This window comes from Rana temporaria, chromosome 2, assembly GCF_905171775.1.
Source record: "Rana temporaria chromosome 2, aRanTem1.1, whole genome shotgun sequence".
NCBI classification, from domain to species: Eukaryota; Metazoa; Chordata; class Amphibia; order Anura; family Ranidae; genus Rana; species Rana temporaria.
Genome location: NC_053490.1, coordinates 69862574 through 69886910, shown reverse-complemented (window position 1 = coordinate 69886910; position 24337 = coordinate 69862574). Strand labels below are relative to the sequence as shown.

Here is a 24337-nt window from a genome sequence, read left to right as displayed (position 1 = left end):
TATAGCGCGGATCTCAAGTGGTTAAAGCAGGGATAGGTTATAAAAAAAAAAACCCCAAGCTTTGAACATCTCACGGAGCACTGTTCAATCCATCATCCGAAAATGGAGAGTATGGCACAACTGCAAACCTACCAAGACATGGCCGTCCACCTACACTGACAGGCCGGACAAGGAGAGCATTAAACAGAGAAGCAGCCAAGACAGAGCAGTAACAAAGATTGTCTCTGGACAGCTGCACTCTGAACAAATTGCAGCCTTTTATTAAAAGGACAGCACTACAAGTCACAGCAAAATAAAATAAAACCTGACCATCTGACACGTTTCGCACTGAAACTAGTGCTTAGTCATAGCTAAAAAATACAAATGATATCAAATATATATACAACCTTAATGAGACCAAACAACTGTTTCAGTGCGAAACGCGTCAGAGGTCAGGTTTTATTTTATTTTGCTGCGACTTGTAGTGCTGTCCTTCTTTTAATAAAAGGCTACAATTTGTTCAGAGTGCGGCTGTCCAGAGACAATCTTTGTTCCTGCTTTGCTAAGTGCATTGCCTGCACCTGAGCTGTCTGCAATGGAGGATATTCATCTGGGTTCCGACCTGGAGCGGCTATTCCCTTTCCCCAAGCAGCCAAGACACCCATGGAGATCCACAGCTCAGGTGGGAGAATCTGTCCACAGGACAACTATTAGTCGTGCCCTCCACAAATCTCACCTTTATTAAAGAGTGGCAAGAAGAAAGTCATTGTTGAAAGAAAGCCATAAAAAGTCAGTTTGCAGTTTGCAAGAAGCCATGTGGGGGACACAGCAAACATGTGGAAGAAGGTGCTCTGGTCAGATGAGACCAAAATTGTACTTTTTGGTCTAAAAGCAAAGGGCTGTGTGTGGTGGAAAACTAGCACTGCACATCATCCCAAACACACCATCCCCACTGTGAAACATGGTGGTGGCAGTATCATGATGTGAGGATGCTTTTCTTCAGCAGGGACAGGGAAGCTGGTCAGAGTTAATGGGAAGATGATGAAGCCAAATTTAGGGGAATTTTACAAGAAATCCTGTTAGAGTTTCCAAAAGAATCTGTGTAATTTTAAAGGGGTCCAGTGATGCAAGGGGCTGTGTAATGTAAAGAGGTCCAGAGGTGCAGGGTGCTGTGTAATGTAAAGGGGTCCAGTGATGCAGGGTGCTGTGAGATGTAAAGGGGTCCAGTGATGCAGGGTGCTGTGTAATGTAAAGGGGTCCAGTGATGCAGGGTGCTGTGTAATGTAAAGGGGTGCAGAGGGCTGTGTAGTGTAAAAGGGTCCAGAGGTGCAGGGGGCTATATGATGTAAAGGGGTGCAGAGGTGCAGGCGGCTGTGTAATGTAAAAGGGGTGCAGTGATGCAGGGTGCTGTGTAATGTAAAGGGGTGCAGAGGGCTGTGTAGTGTAAAAGGGTCCAGAGGTGCAGGGGGCTATGTGATGTAAAGGGGTGCAGAGGTGCAGGCGGCTGTGTAATGTAAAAGGGGTGCAGTGATGCAGGGTGCTGTGCAATGTAAAAGGGTCCAGAGATGAAGGGTGCTATGAGATGTAAAGGGGTCCAGTGATGCAGGGTGCTGTGTAATGTAAAGGGGTCCAGTGATGCAGGGTGCTGTGTAATGTAAAGGGGTCCAGTGATGCAGGGTGCTGTGTAATGTAAAGGGGTGCAGAGGGCTGTGTAGTGTAAAAGGGTCCAGAGGTGCAGGGGGCTATGTGATGTAAAGGGGTGCAGAGGTGCAGGCGGCTGTGTAATGTAAAAGGGGTGCAGTGATGCAGGGTGCTGTGCAATGTAAAAGGGTCCAGAGATGCAGGGTGCTATGAGATATAAAGGGGTCCAGTGATGCAGGGTGCTGTGTAATGTAAAGGGGTCCAGTGATGCAGGGTGCTGTGTAATGTAAAGGGGTCCAGTGATGCAGGGTGCTGTGTAATGTAAAGGGGTCCAGTGATGCAGGGTGCTGTGTAATATAAAGGGGTCAAGAGGTGCACGGTGCTGTGTAATGTAAAGGGGTCCAGAGGTGCAGGGGGCTATGTGATGTAAAGGGGTCCAGTGGTGCAGGGGCTGTGTAATGTAAAGAGGTGCAGGGTGTTGTGTAATGTAAAGGGGCCCAGAGGTGCAGGGTGCTGTGTAATGTAAAAGGGTCCAGAGGTGAAGGGGGCTGTGAGATGTAAAGGGGTCCAGTGATGCAGGGTACTGTGTAATTTTAAAGGGATCCAGTGATGCAGGGGGCTGTGTAATGTAAAGAGGTCCAGAGGTGCAGGGTGCTGTGTAATGTAAAGGGGTACAGTGATGCAGGGTGCTGTGCAATGTAAAGTGGTCCAGAGGTGCGGTTGTGGAGAGGGGTACACAGTAGTAACACAAAGATATTGAAGGATGCAGAGGTATGCAGGTGGCACAGTGGGGTGTTTTTACATGTTAACGTGGGGGGTGCCAGATATTGGATCCGCCCTGGGTGCCAAATGCTCTAGGTACGCCCCTGGAGGTGACTATTAGACATTAGCTGCTTGATTTACTAAAACTGAAGAGTGCCAAATCTAGTACAGCTGTACATAGTAGCAAATCAGCTTCTAACTTCAGCTTCTTCAATTAAGCTTTGACAAGAAAACCTGGAAGCTGATTGGTTTCTTTCACTTTAATGTTTTATTTTATTGATAAAGAAATAAATGAATACAATGTACAACATAAAGCTCCCAGTACATTCCATGTCAAAAAGTCAACGACAAATAAATAGTGAAGATACAATACAAACTTCAATTTTCATTTTAGATTAATCTAGCACCATAAAGGGGAAGCAATTAAAATATAAATCGATGTCCCCGTAGGAGATCCCCTACTCAACTATATGTAGGCTGGGCTAAAGAGGGGCGGGGAACCCAATCAACGCTTTCCGTACAGAGTCTCATCCGACACCCCGTAAAGGGAGCAAACTGTGTCGGATAAATGGGTAGCATAACTAGGTATTGGTAAGAGACTTCTGTGACCCCAGATAGCTGATTGGTTTCTATGCAGAGCTGCACCAGATTTTTCACTCTCTAGTTTTAGTACATCAACCCCTAGGTGACATAATAGTCTGCCTATCCAGAGGCAATCTGTTGCCTATGACCAACCCACAGGCACCATCAGCTTAGATTTCTTGTGAAGGAATAGTTACCACCAGACAAGTTAGAGAACAGACTCTGATTGCTATAATTGGATTCTTGATCATCTGGAACTGAAAATGTTTGTGTTTAGGGACCATAGAAGACACATAATGCCTTGGGGTAGTTGGATCATACCTGCATGGCTGACTGTCCTTTAATTCCACAACTAGATTTACAGCTTTTGTTTCAAATATCCATGTTATATTTGATGTTGTAGTGATAAGCGATTCAGTGTGACCCAAATATTTTTAATCCAAGAAAAATCTGAATAACATTTTATGGTCCTTTGGAGGGTTGCCAGGCAAGCTACTGAAATCCAAACAGTATGGGAAACCCTAAAGCCATCCACAGTTCCTTTTTTGTTTTGGGTGCAGTTTGTAATTACTTGAGGTGTTTTAGGTAAAAGGTTTGAAAAGGAATATTGAAAAATATAATGTTTTTGGCATTGTTTTTTACTGTTTTACTGTGTTTTGTATTGTATGTATTTTACCGAAAAATTTTTTCTTTTTTTTCTTTTGGCGCATTCACTTAATTTAAAACTAACAAAAAAACAGACTTGAGGCTTTAGGGCAGTGGTTCTCAACCTGGAGTCGGGGCCCCCTCGGGGGTCAAATGATGATTTGCCAGGGGTCACCGAATCCTGGGCTGTTCCTGAAGCCCACACTGCTCTCCCAGCCTTTTTCGGCCCCCCAGTAGGGCTGTCCTTGGAGCCTGTGGCTGCCCAGCTGGTATGTTTCTGTGGCCCCCCACCAAGGAGTAAGTGAAGGAATAAAAATAGAGAATACACGGAAGGGAGAGGGAAAGGGGGAGGAACCAAGAAAAAGGGAGAGAAAGAATAAGAGAAATAACAAGAAAGACGGCTAGAGAGAGGGATAGGGAAAAAAAGAAAAAAAAAGAAATTAGGATAGAGAGAGATACAAGGGAAAGAAAAGGAGAACAAAGAGAAAGAGTGGTACATCCTAAAATGTACCATAAGGGGTTTTAACACTGTACGAGTGAGCGCTATAAGTCTGTGGGTTAGGGGTGCAAATTACTTGTCTTGCCACGCAAATAATTTTACTGTTGGGGTCCCCACAACTTGGGAAATTTTATCAAGGGGTCAGGGCGCTAGAAGGTTGGGAATCACTGCTTTAGGGGGTTCCCATTCCATGTGTGATAAAATAGATTGTCTAGCATTTCTTCAAAGTACCTTCACAAAGAGTCCACTTTTGACTTTGATTCAAAAACTCTAATTAAAAATGGAACTTGAATTCCGGGTCATTTTTTTTTTCTAAATCAAAAAGTTTTTTATTGCTATTGCACAAAGTGACTATACAGCCATACAGACATACAATGGTGAGTTACATCAGTCATACAGATGGATTAAACTTCAGCAAGTCACATTATATGAAATACAATTTATGCTAGACAAACAACTACTGTAACATAACTAGCACACGGTACAGTATCCGGATGTTGGGGAAAAAATATAATAATCTCCTTTCTTTTCCTTCTCTGCTCTATTTGTGACTCTTGATGGGTTAAAGTCGTAATAGCCTATTCATCACTAACTGCGGTGGGACGAGACTAGAGTTATCCAGCCAAGGCTGCCCGATTAGTTCAAATTCTTCCTATGCCGCTTTGCTAGTTGTTCCCCGAGGAGAAGGGAATTAACATAATTTGGGTCAATTTGAGTTTGCCCCCTTAACTACTTAAGCCCCGGACCATTTTGCTGGTCAATGACCGGGCCACTTTTTGCGATTTGGCACTACGTCGCTTTAACTAACAATTGCGCGCTCGTGCGACGTGGCTCCCAAACAAGATTGACGTCCTTTTTTCCCACAAATAGAGCTTTCTTTTGGTGGTATTTGATCACCTCTGCGGTTTTTTGAAAGCGACAATTTTGAAAAAAAATTCAATATTTTTAACTTTTTGCTATAATAAATATCCCCCAAAAATATATAAAAAACATTTGTTTTCATCAGTTTAGGCCGATACACATTCTTCTACATATTTTTGGTAAAAAAAAAATCGCAATAAGTGTATATTAATTGGTTTGCGCAAAATAGGGGATAGAATTATGGCATTTTTATTATTATTTTTTTTACTAGTAATGGCGGCGATCAACAACTTTTATCATGACTGCGACTTTATGGCGGACACATCGGACACTTTTGACACATTTTTGGAACCATTGTCATTTTTACAGCGATCAGTGCTATAAAAATGCACTGATTACTGTGAAAATGACACTGGCAGTGAAGGGTTTAACCACTAGGTGGCGCTGAAGGGGTTAAGTGTGCCTAGGAATGTGTTCTAACTGTAGGGGGGATGGGCTTACTGTGACACGAGAGTGATCACAGCTTCCGATTACAGTAAGCTGTGTACACTGTCCTGTCACTAGGAAGACTTGGGAAATGCTTGTTTACATAAGCATTTCCCCCTTCTTCCTCACTGTGACACGATCGCGGGTATGCCCGCAGACATCGAGTCTGCGGGACCCGCGGTCGGAGTCACGGAGCTCCTGGCGGGCGCCACGCCCACAATGCCGGCTTTTTAAAGGGGACATATATATACGTCCTTCTGCCTGTCCGTGCCATGCTATCGACGTAAATAGTCGTCCGCTGGTCGGCAAGCAGTTAAAGGAAAATTATACAAAAAAATATTAGTTAAGCCCAACCAAGGCTGCCAAATGAGGTCAAATCCTTCCTATGCCGGTGACTTGTCCTTAAGGTTCCCATAAAGGGAAAGTTCCTTCACTGACTGCGCAGGCGCAAACTTGCTGACGGAAATCTCCGAACCTCGCCCGGCATCCAGGCTCATTCTTTAACATCCCCGTGGATTGGAGGATGTTAAAAAAAGAGACAGGAGGCCGAGCGAGCGGAGCGAGCCGTCCGAGCGAAGCAAGGACGTGAGGCCGACTGGCCACTTTCCTCGAAATCCACGTCGCCCTGGATGCCGGCCGAGGTTCGGAGATTTCCGTCGGCAAGTTTGCGCCTGCGCAGTCCTTGAAGGAACTTTCCCGTTAGCCGGAACCATCTCGGCAGATCAGATTGCGCCTGCGCAGGAACTTTCACGATAGCCGGAACCATATCGGCAGATCACCAGTATGCCAGTATGCTAGTATGCTAGTTGTTCCCTGAGGAGAAGGGAATTAACATAATTTGGGTCAATTTGAGTTTGAACCAAATCTGAATATCAACACAATTAGTGCCTCGGGAGTGTTTTGTTTTTAGCATGTTTGGGCTACTGCACTTTTCTATTGCCAGGCGGGAGCTTTTAGCTTGTATTAGGAACCATCTTTACTACAGGGTGTTTATATGACCTAGTTTCCTGTCAACTGGATGCTGATTCAAGAACATTCTGACTTGGTTGCCTTAGGTACAGTATGTGGTGCATGTCAATTATGACATCAGCTCTTTTACCACTGGGAACAAAACACAAGGTTACATCAATTCTTTAATCATCATGTAGTCTGCTAACAGGTGTGATCAATGGTGGTGATTCATCCAAATGTTTGAATAAACTATTTAATGAACATCCTTCAACATCTATACTTTCTATCCATGTGTGTCAGGGGTCATTAGACGTAGTGATTATGTTTCTCTATGTAATAATTATGAGTAGACATAGTTTCATAGGTTTGTATGTCCAATGCACACGATCGGAATTTCCGATGGAAAAAGTCAGATGGACCTTTTCCATCGGATTTTCCCTCCGTGTGTAGCCCCATCTGAGTTTTTTCATCGGAAATTCTGATGAATTCCATCGGACTTTAGATATAGAACATGTTCTATTTTTTTCCGATGGAATTCTGTCGAAATTCCGATTTGGCCAGGCAAAAGCCTGATCGTGTGTACGGGACATAAGTCAGTTTCAAAGGCCAAACCAAGATGAAGGAATAACAAAGATGATACTAATAAGTGTAAACTGAGGAATTATCCGGAAGTAGGGGGGTCAATGTAAGGTTAATAATAGAGTGATGTAAGCCAGGCGATTGGATATAAATGCCACAAATTTTCCCAATTGTCAGTTCTCAATGTTTCCAAAAATAGTCCAATTAATGTAATCAGATATTATATTTCACCCAATTGTTACCATTAACGTAATGCTTCCGAGCAGTATTACTTTTAAAAACAATGTCGGAGAGAAGATCACCGCTCAAGGTAGGTCTATTGTAGGGTCGTTTCAAAAATATAGGACACCTAGGGTGCAGGCAATGCACTAAGGCAAATATTGGTAAAAAAATGAGGGATGGACAGCCGCACTCCAAACCAAACAGGTAGTCTTTATTCAAACCGACGTTTCGCACTGGCTTCAGTGCTTATTCATGGCTGAATGAATAAGCACTGAAGCCAGTGCGAAACGTCGGTATTCTCCTGTTCCTATTGCTGTGATCTGCTGTGTTCTTGCTGTTGATTTGAATAAAGACAACCTGTTTGGTTTGGAGTGCGGCTGTCCATCCCTCATCTTTTTAAAAACAATGTCATAGGCTGTATTCTATTATAGTAGTATTTTTATGATTCATTTTATTGATTTTTTCTTATATTTACTTTTGCTTGTAATTTTTCAAACCAGCCATATAACTGTAACAAAGTAACACAAACATTGTGATGACCTTTTTTTCTGTATGTTATGGCGGAATGGCAGATTAGTTACAGTCAGGAATTTGAAATAACAGGTAGCCTTCCAAGAATACTAGCATCAAATAGACTAGCCATAGATGATCAGAGGCCTCCATAAGAACATTAGGCATAAATATATTTGTCCTTCCAATGTAGCCATGGAACCCACCATTGTATCTGCCAGGTCAGGGGTCTCCAAACTTTTCAAACAAAGGGCCAGTTTATTGTCCTCTAGACTTTAGGAGGGCCGGATTGTGGCCAACGGGGGTAGAAAATGTCCCAGGTCCAGCATCAGTGAGGATATACATGGCCTCAGGGTTGGTAGTAAATATAAATTGAGGAGTAGTGCCCCTATTGGTAGGAGGAATAGTACCCCGTGATTGGGATTGGTGGAAGAAATGGTGCCCTATTGTTGGTGTCAACGGAAGCAATAGTGCCTCTTATAAGGATAAAGGCTGGCAAAGGGCCACATTTGGACCTCGGGCTGCACTTTTGAGACCCTTGTGCCAGATAAACAAAAGGGGCTCACGCCATGAGAATAAACAAGAAACAGCCCCATCAAACTAAAGTTTTCTACCAAGTTGAGTGATCTCTGTGGCTCTTAATGAGCTGTTCTAGTGGGCACAGTCATTGCCACCCCTAGCGTATCCCTAAATTGTCCAATCTTTGCGCAAGTCTCATAGCGGTCAAAAAAGGTCAATTTTATTGACATTGAATTCCCCATTTTGAACAATGGCAAAAAATAAAAGAAGGCACAAGACAAACATAACATAGGTGGAATTAAATATATGTGGTCAATAATATACCATATTTATCGGCGTATACCACGCACTTTTTTGCCCTGAAAATCAGGGCAAAATCGTGGGTGCGCGGTATACGCCGATACCCGCTTTCCTGCGCCGAGTTTGAATACTGCGCCGACATATACCGAGCGCAGTACACTCGGGTATAGTCGGCCAGTCTCGGCTCCTTCCGCGCTCACGTCCTGGACGTACAGGACGTCAGCGCGAGAGTTGCCAAGCCTGCCCGACAATACACGAGTGTACTGCGCTCTGTATATGTCGGCGCAGTATTCGAGCGGGGAGGACGCGAGGATGCCGCAGAAGGACGCCGGACCTGACGAAGAGGACACCCGAAGCCGCAGACGGACCCCGGACCCGACGAAGAGGACACCCGAAGCCGCAGAAGGACGCCGGACCCAACGAAGAGGACACCCGAAGCCACAGACGGACGCCGGACCCGACGAGGCCGCCGATGGACGCCGCGCAAGACACCAAAACTAGTACAAAGTACAAAAAAACATTTTTTCCACAGGATTCAGGCAACTTTAGGGGTGCGCGGTATACGCGGGAGCACGTTATACCGCGATAAATACGGTAGTTAACTAGGCGTTATGCTTTACCAAAGAAATATAAGCAAAAACTGTACACATTAGTTCCAAAATCTGAAAAAGCAAAAAACATCTTGAAATTTGTACCATAATCATTTTACGTGGGCCCAGATGGCCTTCCCTCATATATAAAACAATCCCAATCATGCATTTGTTAATGCTAGTATAAAATTTGAGTGTTTTAAAAGTTTATCATTGATTGGTAAAGTACTTTGTAGACTGAATTTTTTCGGTGGTTTTAGTTAAAGTTTGTCTGTATTTTGTTTCAGCTCCTGAAATCATTGACAAGATGTCAAGTGTGAGATTTGATCCCAAGGCAGAGGGCAATGGTGTCAACGGGTGAGTGATAATCTAGGGTAATTTTTGAACCATAAATCAAAAAAGGGGGGGAGAGAGCGGCGAGAATGATTTTCCTGGTACCATCAAAAGCATTACAATCACATAAGGTCAAAAAGTCTATTACATGTATGAAATAAGTACAAAATATACACAATAAAATCAAGATTGTTTTTCAAAAATTAGCCCATTAAAATGGCTTAAAGCGATTGTATACCTCGCTTTGTGATTTTTACCTACATGTAAGCCTTTAATAAGGCTCACCTGTAGGCAGGGCCGCCATCAGGGGGGTACAGGCAGTACACCTGTAAGGGGCCCAGGGGTCCCCAGGGGCCCGGATGGCAACCGCCTTTTTTTAGGGGTCCGGAGGATGGCAACCCTCCCTTTTTTTAATTTATTTTTTATAAAAAAAAAAAAAAATTCTTTATATATATATTTTTTTTGGGGGTCCCCAAGGTCCCGGAGATCCCCAGGGCCCCGGATGACAACCCCCCTCTTTTTATAAAATTTTTTTTTTTTTATATATTTTTTTATTTCTTTTATTTATTTATATATATATATATATATATATATATATATATATATATATATATATATATGACCAAGAGGTCCCCAGGGCCCCCGGATGGCAACCCCCCTTTTTTTATAAAAAAAATATAATTTTTTTTATATTATTTTATTTCATTTTATTTCTTTTTTATTTCTTTTTTTTATATATATATATTTTTTATTAAAGGGCTCAGAGGTCGCCAGGGCCCCATGTGGCAACCACCTTTTTTTTGTTTTTTTATAAATGTTTATTTATTTTATTTTTATTATTATTAAAGGGCCCAGAGGTCCCAGATGGCAACCCCCCCCCCCTTTTTTTGTAATTTCTTTTTATAAAAAAATAAAATATTTTGTGTATATATATATATTTTTTTTTTTATTAACTACCCCCCTTTTTTTTTATATATATATTTTTCTTTATTTCTTCTTTTTTTTTGTAAAGGCCCCCCCCCCCCCCCGCTTCTTAATTTCAGACGGCAGCACCCCCCCCCCCGGTTCTCTGCTCCAGGGGGCCCATGCCTGAAGCTGTGTAAGGGGCCCCATAATTCCTGATGGCGGCCCTGCCTGTAGGTAAAATAAATATCTTCTAAACTTTCATAGTTTAGGAGATATTCTTGTCAAAACCGTAGGGTCCCGCACACGGCTCTGGTCACTCACAGCGCCGGAGCTCACGAAAATGTCGGCCCTTTCAGCGTTGATCGTTCTAAGGTAAGTATTTTATAATGAGCTAGCTTGCCTTTTTTTTCTGGGCATACAACCATTTTAAGGACCGCCACCTATATATTTACTTTGGCAAGGCGGCACGGCTGGGCAAAGGCATGTACAGGTACGTCACCTTTAAGAACCTGAATCTCCTGTACCACGCGGTTACGGTACCCAGGCCGGACTGCAGGAGGAATTAGGAAAGGAGCTTGGCCACGCTACAGGCTGCAGCATTTATAGGAAGCGGCGGCGTGGCGGCGCTCTGTTGGGGCCCCAGGCCAGCTCGGGGCCCCAAGCAGTTGCTTGTTTTGCCTGTCCTGTTCCGACGGGCCTGCGGGGGACACCTATTAGCAAAAGTATATAGGCATAGGGCACACCTTCTCCTACGCCCCATTAAAGGAGAATTATACAAAAAAATATTAGTTAAACCCACAAGTGCTTTTTTACCACTACTATTCCTTTATACTGACTTTTGAAAATTACAAATACAGCCATTTAGAAATTGGATGAAAGGTTTAGTACCGGGAAACACTTTTTGAAAGCTAAAAAGTGCATTTTATTTACAATTATATAGATCAGATCAAAATTAATGAGGAATGAGGAGGAAAGAGGGACTTTGTTCCAATCAAGGACAGTCCCTCAAAATTTGGGACAGTTGGCAGCTATGGCTATAAGGCCCGCTGCAGACAGAATCAGAGAATATTCCCATGTATAGAAATACCTATGGATATGGCAGTATGAATACTCAAAGACTGCATTGTTGGTCAGAAAGATGACAACATCATATTACAGATGCAGTAAATGTAGAGCCATGAATAGTTTATTTTTCTAGGTTTACACCAATGCACATCTTCTCCCAGGTCTTAAAAGCTGATTGGAACCTTTCAAGCTGTTTCTTCTCTAAATATTCAATGTTAAGAATGCCTGAAACGTTCAAATCATAGGTGTGCGCAGCCTATGGCATTAGGGTGTGCACCCCAAAGATCAAACACATCGTAGCGATCACTCACAATGAAAGAGAAGGGGGAGGTAAGTTACATATTTACCGACCCCTTCCCACACTCATCCTAAAACATACCCACAGCAACAGCTGGAGGGAGAGGAGAGTAGGGAAGCCAGAAGGGGGGAAGGAGAGGGGAACCAGGGCAGCAGGGGGAATCTGTGCTTCACAGGGTGATTAGGGTGTGCCTGGGCACACCTGGCACACCCTGTGCGCACGCCTATGGTTCAAATATTAGCTTTTTTCTAAATTAGATCCTTATCCTCTACTTTATTTTCGCATTGACATCCGTTAGAATCATGTAAAGACTTGCAATTTGAGTATTCTTCCAGTATGCATCTATAATGATGACATGAATATGTGTGATTTATATAATGATAGGTTTGGTTATGATGATTAAATCATAGGTATATATTTTGCAGTTTCTGCACCAAGAACAAAATGTGCTACTACATGTTTAGATATCATCTTTAAATATGAGTTGCATTTCTTCTATAGAATACAGGTTTGATATGTCCTACAATGAATTACAACTTCCATCTTTTTCTTTTACCTATAGATAAGCCTATACTAAGGCCTACCTATAGGTAATGCAAATATCTCCTCAACCGTTTAGGAGATATTTATTGTACATGTAGCCAGTGACATCACTGGCGCATGTTCTCTAAATGAACGGCCACCTGTGCCTATTCTTCAGAGCCACGTGCCGTGAATGGCAGTTCCCACCCTCACGTGCGCAAGTGATGTCATCGCAGCTCCGGGCAATGACAGAGCCGGAGTCCACGAACCTAGAAGCAAGACGGGTGAAGATCAGATGTCCTGCAGCGCTGACATCTCTGTGCTGGAAGAGCTTAGTTTTAAGGTAAGTTTAACATAATATGCTAGTATGCGATGCACATTATGGCCCAGATTCACAAAGCACTTACGCCGACGTATCTCCAGATACGCCGCGTAAGTGTAAGTATGCGCCGTCATATCTATGCACCGTGCCCATAAACTGAGATAGGCCTGAAAATAGGCTTCATCCGACCGACGTAACTTTCCTACGCCGTCGTATCGTGGGCGCATATTTACGCTGTGCGCATTTGCCGCTCCCATTGATTTTCTATGCACATATGCAAATGAGGGAGATACGCCGATTCACGAACGTAGTTGCGCCCGGCGCATAATATACACGGTTTGCTTAAGTCGTACGTCCGGCGTAAAGTTATTCCCCATATAGGAGGCGCAACTCATGCAAAGGTATGGACCAGGGAACACAAGCCGTCGTATCTTTTGTCGTTTACGTTGTACATGAATATGACTAGGCGTAGGTTACGTTCACGTCGTAGGCAGTGATCCGTCGTATCTTAGTTCCGACGTGATTCTGAGCTTGCGCACAGTGATGCGGCCACGGGATGGAGCATGCGCCGTTAATTTTAAGTACTTTTATGACGCTTGGCCCATCATTTGCATGGGGTCACGCCTCATTAGCATGGCTCAAGCCCACTTCCACCTACGCTGGCTTACGCAGAGGAAACCCAGCGTATCTTTAACAGCGAGTGGGAGCAAGTGCTTTGTGAATCCAGTGCTTGCTTCTGTGCGCTGCGCCGGCGTAGTGTAAAAGAGATACGCTACGGCGGCATAAATATGCACCGATGTAACATTGTGTGTGCTGAACCTTTTTCAGCACTGCCCCTACATTGGTGAACCTAAACTCCCTAATACAAAAAAAACAAAGAACAAAAATATTTTTAAACACCCCCTACTCGACAATAAACCCCTCTTGATTATAAGTGAAAAAATGTGAGGGTTTCTAAGAGCCCATTCACACCACTCCAAAAAAGGGGGGGGATTTATATAAAATACAAGGCTTCTAGAGCCATATTACCCCTTTTCCACCTATCGTGATACCCCATTACACCCATTTGTCATTCACCCTAACTATTCCTGTTCCCCTCCCCCTTATGTGTACACACTCCCCCCCCCCCCCTCCTCCCTCTAGTATTTTACCCACCCTTTTATCTTTACCCCCCCATCTAACTTCCCATTTAGGGGCAGTGTTGGATTCCATCGCCCGACACTCACACTTTACAACCGCTTTAGGTACCACAAAGTACAGTTAACTTCTATGGAATCTCCATCTTTATGTGGACTCCTTCAGGTTTATCAATATCTTAATAAAAATGTTCCTCTTACAACTGATTGTATCTTAATTAAAAATAAATAAATTCTTAAAATAGCGTCCAACAGGAGAAAATCTGGGAGAGTTGGGGTACATCTGCTGTCACCTACAACAGTTCAGAATCCCATCAGAGATTGAGGGTTGCTCAGAATAATGAATGGTCATCACTACGTGTGTGCGCAGTGTTATTGCTCCATTGGTAGTACTTTTGTTGTATACAAGACAGCGGCCTGTTTGCGTGTATGTACCATTCTCCTGTTTAGTGCCCCAAGGCATGTGATGTCACATTTTGATGTCTACTAGTTCCCTGACTAAATAATCAGACTTTTAGATAAAGTAGACATTTATTCATTTTTCTACACAAAAGTAGACATTTCTACTCTTATGAGTCTCACCTTTATGTATCATGGAGTTTCAGTTCTGTTTTTAGACTTTAGAGAAGAACATATAAGGACTGGTGCAAGTATCTTTCACAATCTTTATCAAATTGTCAACCTTGATCTCCTTTTCACGATCTGTACACAATTGTTGTCCGCTGATAGATTAGGAATGGATAATTTATGGTTTATACTCTGACCAGATGTGTGTCATGGACATGCAATAATTTCTGGCAGCTTACCTTCTCCTCATGTGTCCATTAGAGGCCTGACCCTCTTCTGGCTGCCTTTTTATCATCTCTCCTTCCTGTATGGCCCCACCCCAGGCCATCCCAAGAAGTCTATATTAACTGTTGCACTGCAGGTCTGCTTTGCTGTTCAACCTTGTTGTTAGCTTAAGTTCCTGTCTGCAGTGTGCTTCATTTACCTTCCTGTGTACCGTTTTTGGCTCGTCCCTGACTTCTCCTGTTTGCCTGTGACTCTGACCTTTTGCCTGTCCCTCGGTTACCCTTGTCTGCCTGTTGCCCTGACCTCAGCTTACCCATCACTATCACTTGTCCTGGTTGCTGCTTCTCCTCTCTCCCTGTGGAGCGTGACCTAGGGGATCCCAGGGGTCGCGACCTGGATCCAGCTGCAGCGAAGGCCATCCTCACCACTAGAGGCTCTGGTGAACACAAAGCTGGGTCTTAGACTCCGCGCCCTGGGGAATCTTGGGCTCACGCTTCCTCTCTGATTGCAGCAGTCGGCTACAGGGCTCACTACCCTGTGGTGCATCCGTGGCCCCAACGGGGTGCACTTGTCACCTGGCCACAGGTGACCTGACAATGTGTGCTTGTTGAGTCAAGATAATGGATATCCATTTTTATCTGTTGCATTGTTATACTTACCTGTAATTAGAATATGTCTCGGCATTTGTGCATAATCATGTTGATACAAAACATGTGTCATCTTTCCAATTATGCGTTCATTTCTGAATTATAATTATGTGACAACATTGTTAAAGAGGAAGTAAACCCTCTCGTCCAAAAAATAAATAAAAAAAACAACCTGCAAGACAAAGGCATAATGAGCTAGTATGCATAGCATACTAGCTCATTATGAATTACTCACCTGAGATCGAAGCCCCCGCAGCGGCCCTCGTTCGCCTCCTCCGATGCCGCCATGATACCCGGAGTGACTTCCGGGTATCGATGCTCCAGCGCTGTGACTGGCTGGAGCAGTGATGACGTCACTCCCACGCATGCGCGCGGGAGCCGCCACTAACGGCATGATGCCGTTAGTAGCGGCAGGCTCAGTGTGCCTGCACCCAATGTCTACGGCGTATGCGCCATAGACATCGGTGCCACTATTTTTTTCAAATATCTCCTAAACCTTTTAGGTTTGGGAGATATTTCTTGCACCTACAGGAAAGCCTTAATCTAGGCTTACCTGTAGGTTAAAGTGGTTGTAAAGGGTATACACCATGTTATGTTTACCACATAACTATCGCTGGGACACATATATATACTATATGTACTATATGTGTGATATATATACTATATATACTATATGTGTGAGGTTCTGGACTATCGTTTCTGAGCGGAGATAGCTTTTTTTTTTGGTTTTCTCTGGATTCTGTCGTTTTGGATCAGAACCTTCAATCTCAAGTGCCTGGCAGCTTGTCTGAGTACACAGGTATGCAGGGTTGATATAGACGGGAGGTCCTAATGCAATGGCCAGTAAGATGACAGTAAAGATGCTGCTGACATGCTTTTGGGGGCCCAGACTGGAACTTGTGCAGAATTTTAGCACCCTGGATGAAGCACAGGAACCGACAGATGCAGGAATCAAGGCTGTAGTCAAGACAAGCCTGAGTCAACATCAACCGGGCAGCAGAGGTAATAATTCGGAAGGCAGGGGCAGGGTAAGAAGCCAGGTCTGGGTCAATATCAGATGGGCTGGAGAAGTACAAAAACAGCTGGCAGAGGATGAAGTCAGCAACAAAAGATAAGGATAAAGCAGAGTCAGGAGGTGATTCGAGTGAAACAGGATACAGGCGTGATCACGAGTCACAGAAGCTGACGACCCCTAAGCTATTCTCCTTAATTCTGCTGTGTTTTTACTAGTCCTGGATTTATGCCCTAATTCACAAATTTGCATGCACATTAGCAAAAACTTGCAAAGGCACATGCAATCTTGATATATACTGGTTCATGTGTTACACTATACAGGCCACGTACACACGACAGAGGAACTCGTCGGGCGAGACACATCGTTTTCCTCATTGAGTTCCTTGTTAGGCTTGTCGAGGAACTCGACAAGCTTGCTTTGCGTACACACTGTCAAGACAAAATCTCCTCGTTCTCAAACCCGGTGAAGTACAACACATACAACAGCAGGGGAAGTTTGATTCCACTTGCACAACCCTTGGGGCTGCTTTTGCTAATCTCATGTGTTTGCGTGTTAAGTAAAAGTTTGGTCGGAGACGATTTGCACTTTTCAGTCAGTTACAGCGTGACAAATGTATTATCTCCATTACAAATGCTACTTTTACTCCCGTCTCATACTTTATTCTGAGTAAGCGCGGGTTCCTTCGCATACACGCGCTCGAGTTTCTCGTCGAAAACCAGCCCGACGAGGAACTCGACGAGCAAATTGAGACTCCCGTCGAGGAAAAAGAGAACTTGTTCTCTTTTTTGCTCGTCGAGTTCCTCGACAGTTTCCTCGATGAAAAATGTACACACGACCGGTTTCCTCGGCAAAAAAGCTCTCCCACCAAGTTTCTTGATGGATTCTGCCGAGGAAACCGGTCGTGTGTACGAGGCCACACACGTGCAGATTTTTGGGCACAGCCATGTACTCAATAATTATGACAAGTATTTTTATCCCAAGGACTCTGGGCCAGATTCACAAAGGAGATACGATGGAGTATCTCAGATACTCCGTCGTATCTCTCAGAGTATCTATGCGACTGATTCATAGAATCAGTTACGCATAGATAGCCCTAAGATCCGACAGGTGTAATTGTTTTACACTGTCGGATCTTAGGATGCAGTACCGCGGCCGCCGCTGGGGGGAGTTCGCGTCGTAAACCAGCGTCGGGTATGCAAATTAGGAGTTACGGCGATCCACAACGTTTTTTTGCGTTCGCTACGTCGCTGCTAGTCTAGTTTCCTGTCGCAAAGTTAGTCGTCGTTTTGGGTGCCCTAACTTTACACAGCACACGTATGTGCTGTATAAAGTATGGCCGTCGTTCCTGCGTCGAAATCTAAAAATTCACGTCGTTTGCGTAAGACATCCGGGAATACGGAAGTACGCTACGCACGTCGCCGTTCGAAAAAATGACGTCAGTTCGCGCAAAGCACGGCGGGAATTTCAAAACAGAGCATGCGCAGTAGGTCCGGCGCGGGAGCGCGCCTAATTTAAATGGCACACGCCCCTTTAAATTACGCGGGCTTACGCCGGAGGCTGCCATCGTAGGTTTTCATTGCAAGTGCTTTGTGAATCAGGCACTTGCGATGAAAACTTGCGGCGGTGTAACGTATCTACGATACGTTACGCCGCCGCACTTCTACGTGAATCTGGCCCTCTGTTCTTAGTAGGCATTGTACTTTGTACAAGTATCTGGATAATACTTTGTTGTAATTCTTAATGCATTTTAGCTGATAGAAGAATTCCAGGCATGGTATAGTTTTACAACATGTAAAAATAAAAACTACTGACACCATCCACTGCCCTACTGACACCATCCACTACCCTACTCACAGCCACATACTCCCCACCCCTTCCCCAGGAGCACTGTGAAAAAAATATTTAAAAAAATGATTTAAAGAAAATAATAAACAACACAATTATAAAAAAAATTGAAAATGATAAAAACAAAAAACTACTGACACGCTGCTCTACTGACACTGTCCACTACCCCACCCCAAATCATTGTGAAAAACAAAAAATAAAAAAGTAAATTGTAAAATAGTTTAAAAAATACAATTGTAAAAAAATGATAATAGAAATAAAGAACTACTGACACCGTCCACTGCCCTACTGACACCATCCTGCACATACTACTCACCGATGTATGTTATCTCAGACTGTATTAAACCACACCCCATTCAAGCCACGCCCAATATGTAGCACGGCTTAAGCCATGTCCACCTCCCTGAAATTAGTTTTTACAGGTTGGGATGTCTGTAGGGGAGTGATGCCGAAGACCCAGAAGCAAGTAGGGATCACTAAAGTATTGATGTCTACTTTAGCCATTTCCAGATTCCAGGGGCATTGGCCAGGTATGGTATATACCAGGGGTGCCCAACCAGTGGCCTGGGGGCCACATGTGGCCCCCAGAGCCTTCTGAATGTGGCCTGTGACCTCCTGCACTCTGTTTTAACCTGCATTTTTGGTGCGCTTTCAAACAGTGCACCACACCTGCAGGATATAATAGAAGTCTATAGCAAAGTGCAGCTGCACCTGCGGTGTGGGTGAACCACAGCACATCAGTTTTAAAGCAGTCTTAGGCCCCTTTTACACAATAAGTTTGACCGAATTGGACCCTCCATTCACTCAGCAGCAGATGTAAACAGGCTTGTGACCGTTTACACCCGCCTACCTCCAATCCAGCATCCGTCCCCATCCATATGGGCGAATCGGAGGGCCCATATTGTGGCCCATGACCGATTACCAAGTCGCTTAAGTGGCCCTCGCTCTTTAAAAGGTTGGGCACCCCTGGTATATACTGTACATACAGTAGCTACATTGGCCAAGCTGGACCAATGTACAGTAACTATGTAAAAATATACCATGCCTGGAATTCTTCTGGGTTTATTGGTCATCTAAAGGCATACCTACTGCTTAGTGTACATTCATAATGGCTGATAGAGTTGGGGGTATAGATTGGTTCTATTTGCGATGCTCCAAATTGGTGTGAACCTGGGCTATGTGGTTGTGGGACATTTGTATTACTATCACAGAGGGGTCTCCACAACTAGGAGAATATTACTGAATACTGAGACAAATATTGGTTCTTTCACAAAGGTACTTAATCAAGGTTTGTATTACAGATTATGTGTTGGAATGGAAAGTAAAGGGGTGAGCTCAGTTAGTTGTTACAGCTGCTAAAAAAGTTATTTGGTGGAATATATTTTATATATCAGTCATATTGTGCTTAGGTCTGTGATTACATGCACCATTTTCAGATATGTAATTTCCAAAGTGTTTGGGGGCATATTGTCCCTGTCCCTGTCCCTGTCCCTAGGATCACAGGCCCAATAGCAGACAAGTTTAGTGGGACCCATACTAGAAGACTATGGCCCACAGGTGACTTTCCATGGAGGACTCTGGTGTAAGGGCTTCTGCTGGACTGGGAGTTGTCCGGCCGCCATGGGAGAGACCTGTCAAAGTGGGCCAGTCTGGATGAAGTCCAGTGCCAAATTTTTGTCCCAGTCCAGCCCTGCTTTACACAGTGCATCCCTTTACACATCACAGTTTCCCCTTTACACATTGTGCCCTTTACTCCATGCACCCTTTACACATCACAGTGTCCCCTTTGCACTGTGCCCCCTTTAAACATTAGGCCTCGTACACACAACCGAGGAACTCGGCGGGCGAAACACATTGTTTTCCTCGTCGAGTTCTTGTTAGGCTTGTCGAGGAACTCGACAAGCCAATTTTCTCCATTCCCGTCGAGGAAAAAGAGAACATGCTCTCTTTTTGGCTCGTCGAGTTCCTCTACAGTTTCCTCGCTGAAAAATGTACACAGGACCGATTTCCTCGGCAAAAAAAATCTCCCACCAAGTTTCTTGATGGATTCTGCCGAGGAAACCGGTCGTGTGTACGAGGCTTCACAGTGCGCCCTTTACACAGCACAGTGTCTTCTTTACACAGTGCCTCCTTTACACATTACAGTGCGCCCTTTACACAGCACAGTATCCCCTTTACACATTACAGTGTGCCTTTTACACAGTGCCCCCTTTACACACCACAATGCGCCCTTTACACAAAACAGTGTCCCCTTTACACAGTGCCCCCTTTACACTTCACAGTGCCCCCTTTACACATCTCAATGCCCCTTCACACATTACAGTGCCCCCGTTACACTTCACAGTGCCACCTTTACACGTCTCAGTGCCCCCTTTACACATTACAGTTCCCCCCTTTACACAGGACAGTTACCCCTTTACATATCACAATGCCCCTTTACACAATACAGTAACCCTTTACACATCACTAGGAACAGCAGATCTTTCTCTACTTCCCTGACAGAAAGATCCCTGTTCTGGCTCTCTGAGGAGTGATCGCAGGTCGCCGGTGGACATCGTGACCGGCGCCGTGCAGCGGGCGCGCACGCCCCCTTGAGCTCTTGAAGCGGCCTACGTACACCTACGGCGATCCAGAGGTATCAGCCGTGCCAACCTGCTACAGTATAATAACGGCGGCTGGTCAGCAAGCGGTTAAGCATGGCCATAGGAGCGTTTTAATAATTTACACACGTGTGAACGAGCCCTAGGAGAGCAATAAAGGCAGAGGGTCTAATATTTCCACATTCTCTCTAAACCTAAAGCAGAGTTTGTTGGGAATAGGACTTTAACCTGATAAACAAAACACTTCCAAAACAAAATGCTTAGCTGGCCTGGCAGTTAACCAGTCTGAATCTTTATATAGGGAAATCTTAAAAAAGTCCTTAAGTTTAGTATGTAAACAGATAAGACGCTGATCCCTTAGACCAATACTGATGAAATGTTCAATATTGACTATAAATATTGGTTTGTGTTGACATTCTTTACCACTTATTTTGCATTTTATTTGAAGGTGTTTTGCTTATCATTGTCAAATGTTTTAAATAACATATGTCAGCATATCAGGCCTTAAGTGGTTCTAAAAGAGGACGTTTTTTTATTTTTTTCTTACATTCTCAGCCCTTTTTGAATATCACCAGTGGCGGCTGGTGCTCAGATTTTTTTGGGGGGGTGCAAACGAAAAAGAAAAAAATTGCAGCCTCACTGTGCCCATCAAATGCAGCCACTGTGCCATCAATTGTCACCACTGTGCCATGCCATCAAACGCAGCCACTGTGCCATCAATTGTCACCACTGTGCCATGCCATCAAATGCAGCCACTGTGCCATCAATTTGCACCACTGTGCCATGCCATCAAATGCAGCCACTGTGCCATGCCATCAAACGCAGCCACTGTGCCATGCTATCAAACGCAGCCACTGTGCCATGCCATCAAACGCAGCCACTGTGCCATGCCATCAAACGCAGCCACTGTGCCATGCTATCAAACGCAGCCACTGTGCCATCAATTCGCACCACTGTGCCATGCCATCAAATGCAGCCACTGTGCCATGCCATCAAACGCAGCCACTGTGCCATGCCATCAAACGCAGCCACTGTGCCATCAATTCGCACCACTGTGCCATGCCATCAAATGCAGCCACTGTGCCATGCCATCAAACGCAGCCACTGTGCCATCAATTGTCACCACTATGCCATGCCATCAAACGCAGCCACTGTGCCATGACATCAAACACAGCCACTGTGCCAATTGTCACCACTGTGCCCTTTAATTGTCGCCACTGTGCCCATTGATGTTACTGTGCCCTTTAATTGTCGCCACTGTGCCAAATTGTCGCCACTGTGCCCATTAATGCCGCTGTGCCAATTGTCCCCACTGTGCCCATTGTCCCCCCACTGTGCCAAATTGTCACCACTGTGCCCATTAATGCCGCTGTGCCAATTGACCCCATTGTCGCCACTGTGCCCATTGATGTCACTGTGCCCTTCGTCGCCGCTGTGCCCTGTAAAATGTCCCCTTCCCCCCCCGCCCGGCACTTACCTTTACTGGAGTCAGCCATCCTCGTCCCTCGATGTCTTCTCCCGCCCTCGATGACGCTTCAGCCAATCAGGTTACCGATAGCCAGAACCGGTGAACCTGATTGGCTGAGATGCCTGTCAGTCTTATCCAAGGAACGCACCGCCGGTACGTCCCGAGGATAAGCATTCGGAAGCCGACTACAGCCTGAGGGCTGTACTCGGAAAGCCTATCAGAGCCGCTGGCTCTGATTGGCACTTCCGTACAGCCAACCAGCTGCCGTTATTCAGGTGGCCGGGGCTCTAGGTTCGGCCATCTGAATTAGACCAGCGGCAGCGGCGACAATAACATAGATTCATGCAATGCAATGAATCTATGTTATTAGTCAGTGGCAGTGCGGAGCCAGAGGGGGCGGGGCTCCAGCGCCCTCTATGGACAAACCGCCACTGAATATCACGTTTGCTTTTCACCAATCAGCAGGTACCTTTCTGGTCAGCAAGCTGTCCTTTAAAATTAGGAATAGTGGCTTGCTTATAACATGACTAAGGGGCAGATCCACATAGATCTGCACCCGCGCAGCGTATCAGAGATGCGCTACGCCGCCGTACCTTACCTGGCGTTCTTTCAAATCCTCAAAGATTTTGCGCCGTAAGTTACGGCGGCGTAGTGTATTTCTGGCGGCGGAATTCAAATCGGCGATTAAGGGGCGTGTTTCATTTAAATGAAGCGCGTCCCCGCGCCGAATGAACTGCGCATGCTCCGTTTCGAAATTTCCCACCGTGCATTGCGCGAAATGACGTCGCAAGGACGTCATTATTTAAACTTAGACGTGACTTACATCCATCCCGATTCACGGACGACTTACGCAAAAAAAAGAAAAAATTCAAATTTCGACGCGGGAACGACGGCCATACTTAACATGGCAAATCTAACTATATGCCGCAAAAAAGCAGCTTTAACTATACGCCGGAAAAAGCCGACTAGAAACGACGTAAGAGAATGCGACGGCCGCGCGTACGTTCGTGGATCGTCGGAAATAGCTAATTTGCATACCCGACGCGGAAAACAACGCGAACTCCATCCAGCGGACGCCGAAGTATTGCATCTAAGATCCGAAGGCATACGAAACCATACGCCTGTCGGATCAAACCCAGATGCCGTCGTATCTTGGTTTGAGGATTCGGAAATTGGATGTGGATCTGGCCCTAAGTTCTTTGAGAACTCTCAGGGGTAGACCAGCAAACCCTGGTGATTTATTCACATTCATTTTTTTCTTGTCTTTTATGAATACTTGTACCTGTCAGCTACAGGCTTACATTCAATATATTGTAATTACATTGTAATTGTAATCAGGAGTAGACCAACAAACCCCTTCTTTTTATTTGTATAAATTGAGAAGAAGAAGAATGTATTTAACCACTTCAGCCACGGAAGTCGGCAAGGGGTTAATACAGTTGCCTTCTACCTGTTTAATCCCAATAATTCCAGGACATTTTCTTCTCCCACTGGCCACAGTTCTACTCTCCCCTAAAGTTTAAAGGTCAGTACACTGGTACTTTGTTTAGAAAGTTTGGAGGCTCCTGCAGTAAGGTATGAAAGTGAAATACGATGATTCCTACTTATTGTACTTGGGTTGGATGGAGGTGGATCCATCAGAATCTCCAAATCATAACAAAATCAGAACCTGTGACCAAGTTGCCCTGATCACTTTTTATGGGGCAATTTTATTCCGATCGCACCTCGTTATTATCTTTATAATCTGCCATTGTTTATCCTTCTCAATGCTATTTTGTGGCACATTATCAGATGTGATCATATTTTAGAATGGATACATTTTGGGAAAAATACTGCATCCAAAATTTCCTGCAATCTAAGAATTCATGGTTGCCCCTCTGACCTCCGGTGACTCCTGCTTTACTCCTGTTCCAGTGCTGCAACCTCCATCAGTGTCCTTGGAATTGGACACAAGTTATTTATTCATTTTAACATGTTAATTTGTTATTTCGGGAGATTACTTTTACAATCTGAGTCATCCCTGCTACTCCAACCACAAATAGAAATGGAATGAGCTGACTGGACAATATCCACTGGGGTTGGGTGCATCTAAAGTAAAACATGGAACTTAATTCATTTTGGATTTATTTCTTAGGCCCCATACACACGATAGAATCCATCCGCTGAAAAATCCCAGCGAATGGGTTTCAGCGGATAGATCCTATGGTGTGTACACTCCAGCGGATCTGTTTCCGCGGATATTTATCCCCTGGGATGGATTTC

At 44.6% G+C, this 24337-nt stretch overlaps 1 protein-coding gene across 2 annotated transcripts in view; it reads left to right on the top strand.

Moving 5' to 3' along the window:
• The window catches only part of LOC120929118 (phosphatidylinositol 3,4,5-trisphosphate 3-phosphatase TPTE2-like), a 120174-nt gene that overhangs the window by 24111 nt on the left and 71726 nt on the right, over positions 1-24337 (top strand). For both annotated transcript variants that reach the window (XM_040340346.1, XM_040340347.1), the window contains exon 2: positions 9414-9483. In XM_040340346.1, the coding sequence (XP_040196280.1) occupies positions 9434-9483 (50 nt within the window). In that variant the 5' untranslated portion in view covers positions 9414-9433. The remainder of the gene's footprint in view (positions 1-9413; positions 9484-24337) is intronic.